Source organism: Centroberyx gerrardi, chromosome 16 (assembly GCF_048128805.1).
Source record: "Centroberyx gerrardi isolate f3 chromosome 16, fCenGer3.hap1.cur.20231027, whole genome shotgun sequence".
Taxonomy (NCBI): Eukaryota; Metazoa; Chordata; class Actinopteri; order Beryciformes; family Berycidae; genus Centroberyx; species Centroberyx gerrardi.
In genome coordinates, this window is record NC_136012.1 from 26,111,737 (window position 1) to 26,128,706 (window position 16,970).

Consider the following 16,970-nt stretch of genomic DNA (forward strand, 5'->3'; position numbering starts at 1 on the left):
GTATTGTTATCACTGCATTGCAGCATGGGCTTTTTCTGCTCTGTAAGTGTGTGCGTATATGTGTGTGTGTGTGTGTGTGTGAATCCATGTGCTTCATATGCAGTGTTGGCAGAACTCTTAAGAGCTTGTGGGAAAAGCTGCAATTGTAGCAAGTCATAATGCAATAACAGCACATAATGTAATAAAAAAAAGTTATAAAAACTTGTGTAATAATCTTCTTATAATATAATAAAAATATTGCACACATTATGTAAAAGCTTGTAACAAGTGTATAATGTAATAAGATATTACATTATACACTTGTTACATTATGATTTTAGTAGCAGGTTCTTAATGTAATAATTTCATAACTTTGCATATAATGTAATAACAATTTACAATTTACAATTTCCCATTTGGCAGCAATTTTACTCTGATCCAACACTACTGACCGTCCTGTAACAGAGGAGTCACGGGTTTGATTCCTGCAGCAGCCAAGCTCCTGCTGCTCTCACTGTAAATCCTGGATCAGGTTTAATCCCAGAAGCGTTTGTGTTGCTGCAAACTGTGAGACTCACTGAGATGAGACTGATTAGACTCAGTTATTGGTTGTAGTTTCACAACATCAACTGTCATTGCAACACTAATTCACTGCTGAAAGGTTTTCATCAGGAAAACATCCCAGAGAGGCAGCAGCAGACGGAGCAGAACAACAGCGGGTTCAGTTCAGGCATGAAGAAGAAGAAAAATATCCGACAACTTCATTGAGGCACGATGCAGCGGTAACGGATTCTCTCATTTTAAACAGATTTTTAACAGATTCTCTCATTTTGAACAGATTTTTCACAGATTTTAAATGTCCCATATTCTACACTTTCCAGTGTTTTATTTTGTGTCTTGAGGTCCATTCAAAGCTGTGTGTGTGGTGTCATGAACCAAAAACACTCTCAATCCATTTTTCCAGCATCTCTCTGAGCCTTACCAAGAACAGGCTGTTTCTGTCGCCGTGTCTTTAAGGCTCATTAATATTAACGACCCCTCTGTTCTGATTGGCTAACTGTTTCAAGAGTGAAACGTGAGACACCGCAGACACAGCAGAGCAGGCAGCGACAGGTAGGGAAAACTCTCCGGTAATAAACAATGACAACCGCTCCACCGCTTTGAAAACAAGCACAGGTCCTGTACAGACTCAATTCTCTGCACTGAAGCACTGCAACACGTTAAATTACCTAATTCCACTAACGTTACTTAAATACCACAAGGTGATGAAGTCACCTACCGTTAACGTCTGTAGGGCAGCGAAGACGAGTGAGTTAATGTCTGCAGTAAAAGTTTCACTTTTGTTTTCACACCTGGAGACTCTGTGGACTGAGTTCAGTCTGCTGGTCTGCTGTCTGTACATCTCCACATTACAGACATGATGTGATGTGACATCAGGTGCATTAGAGATCGATTTAGATCCATTTCTATACACTGACCAACTTTTGATTTTGTGCCTCTGTATGGGAAACACTGCATCTCACAGTCAAAAACGCCCTCTAGAGGCCATCTGACGAAGCGCATCATCTAACCGTTACCTGACTGACTGACTGCCTGACTGACTGACTGACTGACTGACTGCCTGACTGACTGACTGACTGACTGACTGACTGACTGACTGCCTGACTGACTGCCTGACTGACTGACTGACTGCCTGGCCTAAATTTGCCTCGTGATGCCCTCGGCTGTGCCGTGGGAAAAACACTTTGTTAGTCTATTATTTCTTACAAAAATGATAATGAGCGAACCTTTGTGACGCCACAAAGTTACGGAAGTCCAAACGGCTCGTTTAGAGGCTCGCTTTTCTAATATGTATTGTGTGGATTTAGTTGGCGACCGTGCGTTTTGATACTTTCACCATGTTTAGATAGACCATCCAACTCCTTTATCATCACAGAGGCAAGGGGAGTCCTGCTTTACACCATATGGGACCTTTAAATGAACTAGGAGTAATTCATTCAAAGCGTCAAGTGTGATCCTGACATAAATCACTCTGCAAAACACCTTAAATGTAAAGTTTTGTGCTTGAGCTAATGATGGAAGAAAAATCACAATTATTACATTTACTTGATTTGATGGAATATAATTTGATACATTTGTCTAAACAAACCACACCACTTACTGCATTTTCTTGTTAATATTCTCTCATTAAACTTTTAAACTTCTTCAGAAAATATTTTTGGGGATTTTTTTTCCCTTTAATTGACAGTCAGAAGAGAGAGAGAGGGGGATGACTCAGGCTCGAACCCAGGAATGGAGAGAGTCTGTTTTCTACTTTGAAAAGATTCATGAAATTTTTGTGAAAAAGGAGCAGCAGCTTTACATTCTGCATTAGCTTGTCGTTTGTTTCAAGCTCTGTGGATGTGCTTTGTGTAGCATTTTAACATCAATAAATCACTAACATATTAATTTAACACATTAGCATAATTACTGTAAACAAACAAGACCATACTGCTACCAGCCTCTACTCTGCATCCTCTATAGTTTCTCCACCTGGTGGATCTGGAGGGAAATCTGCTGGATCGCTTTACGGCACAAAACAGGAAGAGGTTCTGTTCTTCCAGAGCAAACGGAGCTAAAGCTGAAAGAGTTTCTGGCAGCAGATGGTGGAAGGAGGGAAAGGAAGATGGAGAAATCACTTCCAACATGTTGATCCTCTTCAGGGAGGGGGAGTGGGGGCAGGAAGCAACGGGGCTTATGGGAAATGTAGTCTTAATGTGGAGAAACACTAGAACTAGCAATACTACTGGTGTGAGATAGAGGCGACCAATCGTCTCCACCATGGGCTCATTTGTTTACGGTTATTTTACCCAGCTAACACAATTAATTTGATAATATATTGATGTTTAAACATGACACTCGTAACACCTTTAAGGAGATCTGTTGTAAAGAAACAGAACAGTTGATGCAGGTGAGGGTTGTTTTTGCTGTCTTTCCTTTATTGCTGTGAAATTGTCAATTTTCTCTCTCTCTCTCTCTCACACACACACACACACACACACACACACAGACACACACACACACACACACCCCTCCCTTCGTGTGTGATGCATCTCAATGCTTTCATTTGCTGCGTCAAGCAAGCAGAGGCAAGGCAAGCAGAGTTCATCGACCTGCTTTCCTCTCTCTCTCTCTCTCTCTCTCTTCCTCTTTTGACATTTCTCTCCTCACCCACTTACTCAAATATCAGCGGTGTCAATTCACTAAACCCTAGGCAAAGTCTCTGCATCTAATATTATTTGTCACCAATAATTCACCACTTCCATCCATTAAATTTGTGTGGACAAACTGGAGTGATGACTGATGACTGAGCAGATATTATTTGGTCAGTGTGATAAATTATGAGACGCAGGTCAACAAACTGTCAGATTTTTTTTTTTAAGATATGGATCCCAAAATACAGTTATGGCATTGTTTTTCTTGATCTTCTCTCTCCATTTTAATAATAAAAAAAGTACAACATTGAACATACCCCAGTTGTCATATTTCTTGCCTTGCTCTTATATCTCTTACCATGCTTTCATTGCTTTCACTGTTGATTTTATATTTTCTTCTTTACTCCTTTGTAAAGCACAGTAACAGTGTTTTGAAAAGGGCTAAATAAATATTCCTATTATTATTAACATGAATATTGATATTTGGTTGAATACTAATATTAAGCTAAAAAATAATAATAAAAAATACATATTTTCAACATAGATATATAATATTTATAATTAGTATTACTGAATTCTACAGCTGTTGTGTGATTCAAATAGTCATTCTTCTCTAATTGGAATAATCCTCATTTTGTTGTGGGACCCCTGGCACTCCCTCAGGGACCCCTGGAGGTCCCCGGACCCCACCGTGTAGCACCACTGGTCTTAATGGTTGGGTTTGAGCGTACATGCTTGTAAATAGATGCGCCCCCTGCCGGCGGCCGCCCCGCACTGCCGCTCCTCCTCCTCCTATACTCCGCTCTCTGACTCCACGGCTCCTCATTCACTAGAAGATGGCGGACTGCGCTCCACTATTAGATGAGGAACTCTCTTCCTTTGTCTTCAATTACCTGACAGAAAACTCCGGCAGCCAGGTAAGACCCGGGCCTCTCTGGACGCACGGGACTCTGGGCTCTCCGGGCCGGGGTGCATCTTTACACGTCGCCGGCCGTGGCGCACGATATGCCCGGTTGATGCGAGCCTTTCGCCCGGCTTGTCAGCAGCATCTCCCCGGCACGGTGCGACCCGGTGTCTCGGTCTCTGTGTGTGTGTGTGTCTTGACGTCTGGCTTTCACGTGTTTTTTGGAGGAAATGTCATCAGCCATGGGTAATGTGGGAATTTGCTGGATTAAAGCGAATAAACGGGTTTGAGTCGGTGCTGGAGCCGGAGAGCCGCCGCTGTGTTTTTTCTTGGGAGGATTATTTGGTATGCAGAGGGGCGCTTTGGAAACTTTTGACGCATTCTTGGGGGAAGTTTTAATTTCTGTGCCGGAGACCTGGACACGTGGGGCGCGTCTGAACGCGTGGACTTGACCGGATGACTATTATGATGTTATGATATTATGATAGTAATCCACTGGTTTGCAAGAAGCCTGGCTTCAAAATTGTGCAGAGAAACAGCATAGAGAGCTTCTAGTGTGTCGCGTTGTTGATGCATTAGTCGGCTGGTTGGATACTGTATATCTTGTATGTTGGTCGCAGAGTCGAAGCGGATGTTTAATAAACTGGCTGTTTGGGGAAGCAATGGCATACATCAGTGCTATGTAATGTTATTTATGCACTCCAAATAAGCTGCTTGCCGCCGCACCGTGAGCTTAAGTGAGGATCTCTGGATCTCTGTGTTGGATTCCTGCAGGCTGCTCAGCGCGCCTCAAAGTTAAGCAACTCCCAGCTCTAATTTCTGTCATTTCTGCAGATTGATCAGATTATCAGACGACGTCCCTTTACAGCGGAGGGATGGAAACGAATCAATGGGATTTGCTCAATTGAGAGTACTTGGTGCGATTTACGTTTTCGTAATCGTTTGCGTAATCGTTTGGCTGCGGTTACAAAACGTTACTCTGGTTCACACGTCTAGTCTGCTAGTAACCCGAAAACGAGGGAGGGGGGTGGTGATGGTGACAGTCAGCCCACGGTGTTGCTGTTCGAGGATTGGGAACTAAACATGATCTTGCACCGGATTATCAAAACGGCAGGCTCTGTTGTATGGAAGAGACTGGTACGCCAAACTCCGCCCAAAAATCTGTCAATTTAACGCTGCCTTATTTATCGGTACACTTAGACACCTCCTACATGGCTTAATATCTCATACGAATCGTTATGATCTACTCTTCAATTCGGCATACACCCAACACACCAAGCAGTGCTAATTACAATACAATTTCAACTTTTGTAACTGGTTCGCCTGTCATTCCCACAATCATCTCCCACCAAAATACACCGCGGAGGGCGGTAGCGAGCAGCGCGAATCAGTTATAAAAATTGAGGATTTTTTTGAACCAAGTGATGTTAGGTGGATCATTTATATGCCGAATTTACTAGAAGACCCCAGTGATTCGTAAAATAAATGAAATCATGTTCTGCGAGGTGCGTGCGATTGCGATATGCAAGGACACATTCAATTCCCAGACTTTTGAACGGAGTTTGGCCTGTTGTCTTCCACACGGGAGAACGGAGCGTATCAGGTCTAATCTCCCTCCTGACCGTGTGCAGAATTATGGAGACGCGCTCCAGAAATACACACGGATTATTACTGTCCGTAAAAATCTCAAACTAGCTGTTATTTCAATACAAGAGCCCCGTGTTTGCTGCGTTACGGTGTGACATAAGATTGCGCTGTGCTGATTGTTATTGCTCTGATTGCACGGTCATCGGAAGGGGGGGGGGGGGGGGGGGGCGGCTGTCACAGCTGATTGGCAGTTTAAGCAGGTTAATTCAGTGTGTGGTGGGATCCAGGGATGGGCTATTTATAATGTGCAGCAGTCACATGCACACACACACACACACACACACACACACACACACACACACACACACACGTAAACTGTATGTGTGCCCCCCCCCCGTTCATAATGAAGACATATTTGAGATTTGAATTAGGAGAAGAAAAAAAAAATCCAAGAAATCACCATAACATGCCTATAAAATTCCTATGATATGACTTAAAATGTGTCTATGGTGCTAAATAGTGAATTTATAGTATAGTGCATACATTATAGTATTTTTATATAGGCCTACTATCACTATGATATTCCTATAATATTCCTATAGAGACTTACAGTGTGTCTGTGATATTCAATAGTGATTTTATATTATATATTATATTTACTTTATAGTATTTTTATATCCTATGGTATCACTAAAATATTCCTATAATATTCCTACAGGGACTTGCACTCAATATTGAGTTTATAGGGACTTTATCATTCTTCATGGTATTTGATATCACTATAATATCCCTATAATATTCCCATAGTAATATGGATGCTTACTATCCTTAAATTTACCATAGGGTTACTATAGCTGTTTTTTTCTGAGGGTTACATGTGCTGGACTGCTGCAAAGTCCTTGAGCGAAAGGAGGACAGATAGAGTGCAACCTGAATAAGTTGTGCATTGTATCGCACTGTTTGACCCAAGCTCGCTCTCCCACTCTCTCTCTCTTTGCATGTGCAGTCTGATAATCCAGCAGCACAGCGCAGGTTATCGATTCTTCAAAAGCAACGTTAATATGTTAATATTTACTCAGGGTTATTAGGGCTGGCTGGTGGTTTTTTCTCTCTCTCTCTCCCTCTCTCTCTCTCTCTCTCTCTCTCTCTCTCTCTCTCTCTCTCTCTCTCTCTCTCTGTGTGTCTCCATGTCTCTCGCCCCTGCCGGCTGGTCATTGTAATACTACTCTATCCTCGTGACTGGAGTTACAGAACAGGGTTGCTGCAGTCATGTGAGTAGTAGTGGAGGAGGGAGGGATGGAGGGAGGGATGGAGGGAGGCGTTACCGGTGACGTAGACGAGTGACAGGCACCCCCCTCCTCCCCTCCCCTCCTCCTGGGGGTGAACATGTGACTGCTTCCTCTCTCTCTCTCTCTCTCATACAGCCTCTACCTCTCTCTCTCTCGCTCTCACACGTACATACATACACTCAATCTCTCGGTGTCTTCCTTGTCCTTTTTCTCTCTGTTTCTTCTCTTCCTTTTTTGTCTCCCTTTCATGCACACACTTAATCTTCCGCTCTTCCTCTCTCTCTCTCTCTGTTTTGTATCTCTTTCAATGTCTCTCTCTCTCACACTGTCTTTCATTCTCTCTCTCTCTCTCTCTCTCTCACTCTTCCTTAGTCTGCCGGTGCTTTACTCTTTGCTCTAAATAGACTGCACTCTTAAAAAAGGACGTGTCTTTTCTTCACCAACACTATACATCATCTGTGTGTCTGCATTGTGTTGCTTTTCAACACATATTGGCGCAACATATGCTGATTTTAGCGTATGGAGAGTACTGTTGCAAAATACTATATAGCCTAGGCCTATTGAGATATCATTCAATACCTCTAAGATTCAGAGCCCTAGGACTGTAAAAGTGTTGTTACTCTCTTAACCAATAGGACTGTCCTCTAAAAGTACCATAGTTTGTTTTAATTTTGCACTTGTCATTTAGTAAGAGTATGCCACTTTGTTCAAATGGTGGATATCTCATTTTGGAAACCAAATTCTATTTAACGTATCAGATTTGCAGTTGCGTCACAAATCTCAACCATATCTTGCTCCATTTTGGAGGTCAATTGGGGAATTGCTGTGTGCAGATAATGTCTAAATCAGCCAGGCTAGAGAAAGAGATTAAGTAACATTATAAGTAAAAGTGAAGTGTGATAAGACTGGATTTGTTTCCAAATGTAGGTTACTGTGACACAGTAAACTGTCTTGTCTTTAGCCCTAGTCTCTACTCCAAAACACTCTGAGTTGTAGCTTGAGAAGAGTCAGCTCAGTTAACCTGAACAAACTGTTAGCTAGCTAACTAGCCAGCAAACACACTGATGTTAATGTGAACATGCTAATGCTAGCTGCTACTAGATACGTTAGCTAGTGTGCTAATCAGATGTGTTAACAAGACAGTGATGGTTAGCTGAGCAGATACTATAGCTAGCTAACAAGCTGACATTATCTAAACACTAAATCAATCAGATGGATCAGTGATGAAATGATAAGTTCCCAGTCAAAAAAGGACAAAAATTCCATGTCTACTGATTTCTGTTGATATGGTCAAGTCATTTAGAAACCCAGTCAACTGTTCTCAGCTAGCTGGCTGCTCAAGGACCTCCAATATGGCTGCCAGAGGGAGTGTTATGTCACTTGAAAGCCCACTATCACATGTATATGCTGTATTATATGTATGAAACTTATATGTAGTGTGTAAAAGAAACAAAATCACATGCTGTCCCATACTGGACTTGTTAAAACTCAGAGGTTGTGGTGTTTTAGGGTGCAGCCGGTATCCCAGGCTCCATCAGTGCTAATCATTGAGCGGGTGCTGAGGGCCGGTCTGGGCCGGTCCAGGGGATTGACTCTGTGAAGATCAGGCCGACTTAGCCTCAGTCACCACGTCCTGCTATAACAGGACACGACCAGACACTGGATAAAGACGGGCAGAACAGAAGGTAGTGTACTCCACCTCCACTTTGGCAGAGAACCAACCTGTGAAGTCCTGCTTGGTTCTAGAGGTCAAGTTGGCTGGTAAAACAGTGAAAGTGGCTGGTAATTTGGTAACCCAGTTTCTCCATTGGGATCATTAAAGTTTCATCAAGTTAGTCTGCTCTACCAGCCACTTCAGTGGGGCTGTGCAATTACTCGGAAAAAAATAAGAAATCGCAATATGAACTACTTCAATTTCCAAATCACAAGAGGCTGCAATTATTTTATCAGAGTGGTGGCTGACTCCTAAACATGGTGCTCTGGTGCTGAGCCCAGTTTCTGGTCTCTAAATTAAATTGCACATTGTAAAAAAATGTCATTGTATTCAAGCACAGCTAATATTAAGCAACAACATCTCAGTTTTGTATTAAAAATGCATCTTGTTTGCTGAAAAAATAGAATATTGAAAAACCTGTCTGTGTACTGTGTATTGCTAACCACCCATCATTGTCGAAGTCCTATTCTATTCTAAAAATGTTCAAATGGCTGGTGAATTTTGGGATGTACTAGACACTGTGGCCAATGGACATAAAAAAAGTTTTCTGTCCTCCACAATGCACAGTCGACTGCAGTGGGGCTCAAAGTTAATTGGATGGATGTGATCAAGAATACAAAGAAACGAGGAGAATAGTCAAATCCCATGAGAATGGAATGAGAGTTGTGGGTTTAGAAAGCCCCAAATAATGAAAAAACACATTTCTGGGTCCCAGATATTAAACAATGTGGTTGTTTGCTTTGCTTGAGCCCCTGTAGGTTGATTTTGCAGGTTATCGAGGAGACTAATCAAGACAAAACTCAGCTCTTAAGTGTTTAAGACGTTAATTGCCTCTCTGAACAACGCCTACACCTCGCAAGTGGAAAACTTAATAAAGCTTAGAGCAATTACGGTGTTGCACTGTCACTCTATAGCGCCTTATACTGTCAGTCAGCACTTTATCCTATAACCCCGATGCCCTGTGTGTGTGTGTGTGTGTGTGTGTGTGTGTGTGTGTCAGCTCTCAGCCTTGGCTATCAGGTGATCCTATCAGATTTCTATCGGAAGTCACACAGTCCCTTACTGACCACATTTAGCTTGACCTGGCAACGCTGCAGGGACAGACAGCAGTTTACCAATATATGATATCTGATATAATTATTACTTTTTGCTATTAAAGTAATAATCTGCGACATTTCCATGCAAATACATTTCCGTTTTGCTCCTCACTGTGGCTGATTACTATAATCTATATCCAGATGATGAAAGCTTTTCCATCATCTGTTCTAAACAGCCGGTGTCTGGTAGCTCCTTCCTGTGAAAAAATCCTCTGCCGCACAGGAAGTGATGCGTTTTACGTTTCCGGTTCGTTTGGAATAAACAGAAGAAGAAGAACTGGGTAGTTAGCATGAGCAGCGATAGCCGCCATGGCTGAACAGACGAAGAAAAGAGAAACTCAAACTGCAGCAACAGGAAAATCCAAGCTCCACCCCCACACTGTTTGATTGACAGGTGATCTGTGGGAAGTGCAGTGCAGAAACACCACAGCAATTAGCGCTTAGCAACAAAGATGACGCCAAAATTAAAAAACGGAACAAAAGGAGGAACTGCTGGATTACCGCTTTAAATTAGACGGAGCGCTTATGTCGAAACCTGGCTTGGCTGTCGGAGGAGAAAGGCGGGAGAGAGTGGATGTGGTAATGCGATTATTGCGTATACGTCTGCCATCACAGGTATTTGACTTGAATTAGACCCACAAAACCTCACACACACACACACACACACACACACACACACACACACACACACACACACACTTTCAACACTGATACCCTGACGCTGCAGCTATACTTCGTCTTTGGCCGTCTTTAACCATTAGTCTCCTTCCATCCTCCCATCCAGCAATAATCACTTTCTTGTTACAGGCCAATAAATCCGATTTAAATTAGAGAGAGAGAGAGAGAGAGAGAGGGAGAGAAAGAAATCGGCAGGGATCCAGACAGCCAGGTAGGCGGGCAGACAGACAGACAGACAGACAGCTAAGCAGGCAGGCAGACAGACAGGTAGATAAATAGCAAGGCTTTGAAGTCCCACTAAGGAGTGATGGATACAGGTGTTATTGGCAGTGACTGGGATTTACGCTGTGGCAGGCATTCAGCTGCACACACACACACACACACACAGACAGGCAGACAGACAGACGGTCAGACAGACAGGCAGATGGGGGAGCAGCTAGACAGACAGACAGCGACTGCAATGTTTCCTCGCCTGCATCTTATCTGTCTCCTTCTCTGTCCACTGATTCAGGCTTTTTTTTTTTTTTTGGTGACTTTACTGCTTTCCTCTATAGATTTTTGTCTCTCTCTCTGTCCCTGTCCTCTCCCTAGTTCTGTGTCATTATCTCTCCCTCTCTCTCTTTCTCTCCCTCTCTCTCCTTCTCTCTCCCTCTCTCTCTCTCTCTCTCTCTCTCTCTCTCTCTCTCTCTCTCTCTCTCTCTCTCTCTCCTCTCTGTCCGTCTGAGTCGTGATGTGCAGTTGCTGCAGTGCTATGTGTTCGGCTTGCAGCCTAACAGTGACTCACCTGTCCCTTCCGACTCTGTACGCTGGACACACGGTCTCTCTCGCACACACACACACACACACACACACACACACACACTTACACACGCTCACTTCATGCACATATACACACATGCCCATAAACACACACATATGCTTACAGTGTGTGCATAAAGGCATGCATACTTGCACAAATGCTTTTACTTACACATGTACTGTATATGGATGCACACACACACACACACACTATCTAGAGTGACTTACAATGAGTGCAACAGCAGAATACGCTTCATTTCCTAGATCACCAACATTTCCAGCAACAGCAGTGAGGAGGTCAAGGGTCAAGGGTCAAAGCACCATGTCACTAGATGGAACAAATCATTCCCCTGACACTAAAATGAGAATGTAAGATAGAAAAGTGCTAGAAAAGGAAGTAAGAGCAGAGGAGAAAAGGTAGTCACGACGATTTTAAAGACAGACTCGGTGTGTGGTCGCTGGTTTTTCTGCCTGCTGTCTCAGATTCACAGCATGCAACAGTTTGACTATTTAGTTTTCCGCCGCCTCACTCCATTTCCCTCTGCATTAAGATGAATGGAGAAGTGTTAAATCGATGAAACGGACACAGATATGCTCTGCGATCGCTGCTCCGATCCACTCTGGTCTGGCTAATGTTTCCTCAGCCACAGGTTTGGCTGCCTGGCTCTGTATGTGTGTGTGTGTGTGTGTGTGTGCGTGTGTGTGTGCGTGCACGTGTGAATGCAAGATATCTAACCATAATGGCTAATTTGGAAATGTAGACTGCAAGGGTAATGAAGAGGGCAGGCTAGACCAAGTAGAGTTAAAATGTGCATGTGTGTTCTGGCTGTATGTGTGTTCTGTGAGTGTGTGTGTGTGTGTACTATATGTGTGTGTGTGTGTGTGCGTGTGCGTGCTGATCCTCATCATGTGTGTGTGTCAGAGAGGACGCTGGGAATATGGCTGCTTCCTCCTCAAAATCCCCCTGAGATTCATCATCCATCCGGCTCACAGGCTGACTCCCCTCCCAGAGGGACCTGTGTGTGTGTGTGTGTGTGTGTGTGTGTGTGTGTGTGTGCGAGTGTGTGCGCCTGTAAGGAAAGATCTTAAACAGCATGTGTGTATCCATTTATATAGGCCTAAGCATGTTTTATTGTACGTGTGCGCCGCATGTTGCAGATGCTCAGTCACGGCTCAGTGTGCAGTTGAGTGTGTGTGTGTGTGTGTGTGTGTGTGTGTGTGTGTGTGTGTGTGTGATAGGTGCTGTTGCTAGCTAGCGCGCTAACTGAGGCAGGTGAGGGAGCTCTCAATAATTAATTGCATGGTGATTCATCATCTGCTAGCTCAGGCCTGCCTGGCATCACAGGCTACAGCTAGCACTCAGTAGAGACGCCTGGACACACACACACACACACACACACACACACACACACACACACACACACAGAGATATACCAAGTGACTTAGATACCATGCAGATTTATTAAGTGCTCTCTATTGATTGTGGCAAAGTATTATTGCTCTGATTCGCCCATTGATTTCCACAGTGACAGGTCTGTGGCTTCACATCTTGTCATTTACATTTAGTGTTTTTAATCATGTAGCTGACACTCTGTTAGCTTCAGCCTCGCTCTCACCCACTAATGCTCTGCAAGGGCTAATTTTAGCCCGGTTCCCACTACAAGGCTAAAGAAGGCTAGCAAAGGCTTACTAACCAGTTTACACAACAGGGCTAAACACGGCTGCGCAAGTCTTCCTCATTAGCCTGGTTTCCACTACAGGACCTAGCAGGGCTATATTAGCCTAGCTGGGTTTCTACTAAAGGGCTTTCCGGTGCTGGTTCCTGGTTTGGACCTACCACTATATAACACCACTCTTTAGCCTGGCTTAGATCTATATTGCATTATATGCCCTTTACTGCCCTAAATAGCCTTGTTAGGTCCAGTATAGAAACCAGGCTAAAGAGTAGCCCTATATAGACTTGTTAGGTCCAGTATAGAAACCAAGCTAAAGAGTAGCCCTATATAGACTTGTTAGGTCCAGTATAGAAACCAAGCTAAAGAGTAGCCCTATATAGACTTGTTAGGTCCAGACCAGGATGTATACTGCAACCTTTTAGTCAAATTTAGATCTACCAAGCCGGTTACCACTACAGGACTTACTGAGGTGATTTGTTTCCCCCTGGTTTGACATAGTTTGAAATAAACTAGTTTTTGGTTTGTTAAGGTTCCTTTACAACTAATTGCATTGCATTTTACATCACATTTTACATTTTAGCCAGTTAGCTGACTCTGCCAGCTAGCTTGACACTGAGGTCAATGGTAGAACAAGCTTTAATTCCTAGATCACCAATGTTACAAGCAACCAATAGTAAGGAGGTGAAGGGTCAGAGGTCACAGTGCGAAGAAACTAATCTTATAACCTGACATTTGTGTTCTATATAAACCGGAAACTGAAACTCCCCATCCAGTTTGCATCTACAGTATCTTGCGTTAGTATTGCAGGATTTTTTTGCAAACACTTCTTCTTCCTGGAGGCGGAGCAGAGGTGAAGCGAGCGAGCGTGTCAAGTTTCGAACACGTACAGCGGCTTCATCGTGTGCATCAGAGAGAGAGAATAGAGAACAGAGAACAGAGAGAAGAATAACAGAGTGAGAGAGCCGTCTGGTGTTATTAGGTATTCATCGTCTGCCCTGTGCCGTCTTAATTTATATGAAAATCTATTCGGCTCGTCGTCGTGTTCCAGGTTGTTGCCGTCCACGCTGTGACTCAAACCAGAGTGGGATGTGATTTGTGAAGATGTAAATTTTTCCTCCATCTTCTCTCTCTCCCGGCTACGGTTTTAATACAGATTATATACTTTATAGTCAATGCTGTGATTCCCTGTTATCGCTTTCCCCTTTTTCTCTCTTTTTATGGTTCTTACATTATTGCTACATTCAGGCAGACCATTTAGGATTTATCATTTCTATACATTTTATCATTTCTATCATTATTTAAATACTGGTTCAACATTTAGCAGTTATGCGGAGTGACTTGCTCGGTTATGGGACGGTTCTGTTACCCACAAGGCCGTTCTGCCGCCCGTCCTTTTACCTTAGCATGGCGTATTCTTCTTGTTTTCAGCAAGCGTGGGCTTTCTGTGTGTTTATATACCTTTAAAACTGAAGTGTGAGTGTTGTCTTTGTGTCACAGAATCAACATATTGATCTCCTTACAGCAGGTGTTTGTGTGTGTGTGTGTGTGTGTGTGTGTAGGCTGTATTGTTTCTTCTACCCAAGTGTGTACATTGGCGTGCATGTGTGTATATGTGTGTGTGTGTGTATACTGTATATCTCATTGTTTTCGCTTTACAGAGATGATGAATTGGCCTTGCATTGTATGTAAGCTGGATTCCGCCTTCTATCCAAGCGTGTACGTTGACGTGCACGTGTGTAGTGTGTGTGTGTGTGTGTGTGTGTGTCAGCTTTAGAGAGCGTGTGTGTGTCTATACCCCCTGTTGAGTTTTCGATTTAGAGAGAAGATCCCTCTTCTCCATCCCTCCTCACGTCGTACACAGACCACCTTCCTTCCTCTATCCAAGCATGTACGCTGACGTGCACGAGTGTTGGGTGTGCACGTGTGTCGGGTGTGCATGTGTGTGTGTTTGCGTGTGTGTGCACGGGGGACATGTGTGTAGTGTCCTTAGCTAACCTTTACTAGCAATTTGTATTCATCACAGGGACCCTGTTGCTGTATTGATAGTGTCAACACGGGCGCGAGGCTGTTTGTCATTCGGCGCACATGTGCACACACACACACACACACACACACACACATACACACACACACCGAGGCTTTGAACAACACCTGAGGGAGACAGACGGAGGTTGAAGGAGAGGGAATCCAATCTCCCCCTGCAGTCCAGGCTTTGTAGGGAAGCATGTGGCGGCCCAGCGGTCGCCTCGCTGCCCTATTTCTTCAAGGCTCTCCTCCTCCGTTACCTGATTTATCATGAGGCCGCCACCAGGGAAATGTCTTATTTTAAAGCAGATAGAGCGTACGCCGCTGTTTCTGTGTAGAACCAGATGAGATGAGAAGCAGGCGAGATGAGAGAGAGATGATACGATATGCTGATATGTTAACGCGGCACAGAGCCTGATGGTCGCCGTCACTCGGCAGCCGTGCAGGCATCAGTGCTGCAGCGTTTTCCAGATAATTCCTCTTGCAGCAGCAGAACAGTACGAGTGGAAGAAACTGGATCTTCTCTGTTGGCTGTAAACAGTGGGAATTATGTAATGCATAAAACTGGGATCTTTACATTGGTTGTAGCTGTTAAAATGGGAATTTTAGAATCACAGATCTGAAAAATGTTGTAATTTTTTAATTATTGCATCTTCATTTCTTCGGTGCCAACCGCTGTATGATGCCTGTTAGCCTAGAAATTTTACAGTGACTACTTTTGCATGAATTAGGGTTTCAGTGATAGTTACCACTGTAAAAAGTGGAGTTTCTGATGCCTACTGCTGTATGGCTATCAATGTAGACATTTTACAATGTATATAAAGTGGAGTTTATATGATCGCTTAAACAGTACTGTTTCAATGCTGCCTAATGCTGTAAAAAGTGAGACTTGAACACAATCTAATGCTGTAAAAAGTGGGACTTGAGCTGTTGCTGTTGAAAAATTTGACTGTCTACACTTTGTACCATAAAAAGTGAGACCTGAACACTGTCCAGCGCTGTAAAAACTGAGCGCTGTGTGAAGGCTGGATGTGTAAATGCTGCTCCATATTGGTTTTGGCTCGGCCGCAGCGCGGTCTCTCTCTCCTGACGCCCTGCCAGTGTTTTGGCTGGGGCTCGCCCCGACTTAGCAGACAGACAGATCGAGTTGTAAAGATGTCTGGACTGTGGATGGGCAGGCGTCCAGCTGCAGAACGCATCGCCACCCCTCTCACACCAACACTATAGTCTGCTGGACCGAGAGGTGACACACACACACACACACATAGGCTATATATCAGCAGGTATTTAAGTGTGTGTGCTCTAAACTAAAACGTATATCCAATAATCCAGCAGTCCAGTAGGATTATTGTATGTGATTACGAGTCATGCTTCACAAGGTTAGGGATTACACGGTGGATCGTCCCCCTGCAGCGTTTCTAAACACTTCCTCTTGGGAGCTGGTGCAGCAGCAGTGAAGCAGCAACGCAGCAGTGCTGCAAGCGTGTTCACCCTCCGACTCAGTACACACTTTCTACAGGATTTATCCTTTGCTCTAGTTGTAGTAGTACACCAGTAGTTGTAGTTGTAGCAGTAGGAGTAATAGTAACAGTTGTAGTAATAGTAGTAATGTACTACTGCTACTACTACTACCAGTAGTCATAGCAGCAACAGCAACAGTAGTAGTAGTACCATTAGTAACAGTAGTGGTAGTAGTAATAGTAATAGCAATAGTAGTAGTAATAGTAGCAGTAGGAGTAATAGTCGTAGTAATAGTAGTAATAGTAGCAGTAATAGTAGTAGCAGTAATAATAGTAGTAATGAGGTCATGTGACTGTTAAGCAGGATGGTTTTAAGATTCATTCAGGACACAGTCTGCAGTCTCAACACACTGACCACACCCTGCTGTGTGTGTGTGTGTGTGTGTGTGTGTGTGTGTGTGTGTGTGTGTGTGTGTGTGTGTGTGTGTGTGTGTGTGTGTGTGTGTGCGTATTCTACACTTGATGACCTCCACTATTAGTAGTTTGTTCATGTGCTTTCCAGGGTGTTG

The 16,970-nt window shown here is 43.6% G+C and overlaps 1 protein-coding gene across 1 annotated transcript in view; it reads left to right on the forward strand.

Annotated features, from left to right (window-relative positions):
* The first annotated feature begins 4,009 nt into the window (after positions 1–4,009).
* The window catches only part of ppargc1b (peroxisome proliferator-activated receptor gamma, coactivator 1 beta), a 102,770-nt gene continuing 89,809 nt past the window's right edge, over positions 4,010–16,970 (forward strand). The window contains exon 1 of the mRNA XM_078288938.1: positions 4,010–4,090. Within this exon, the coding sequence (XP_078145064.1) occupies positions 4,010–4,090 (81 nt within the window). The remainder of the gene's footprint in view (positions 4,091–16,970) is intronic.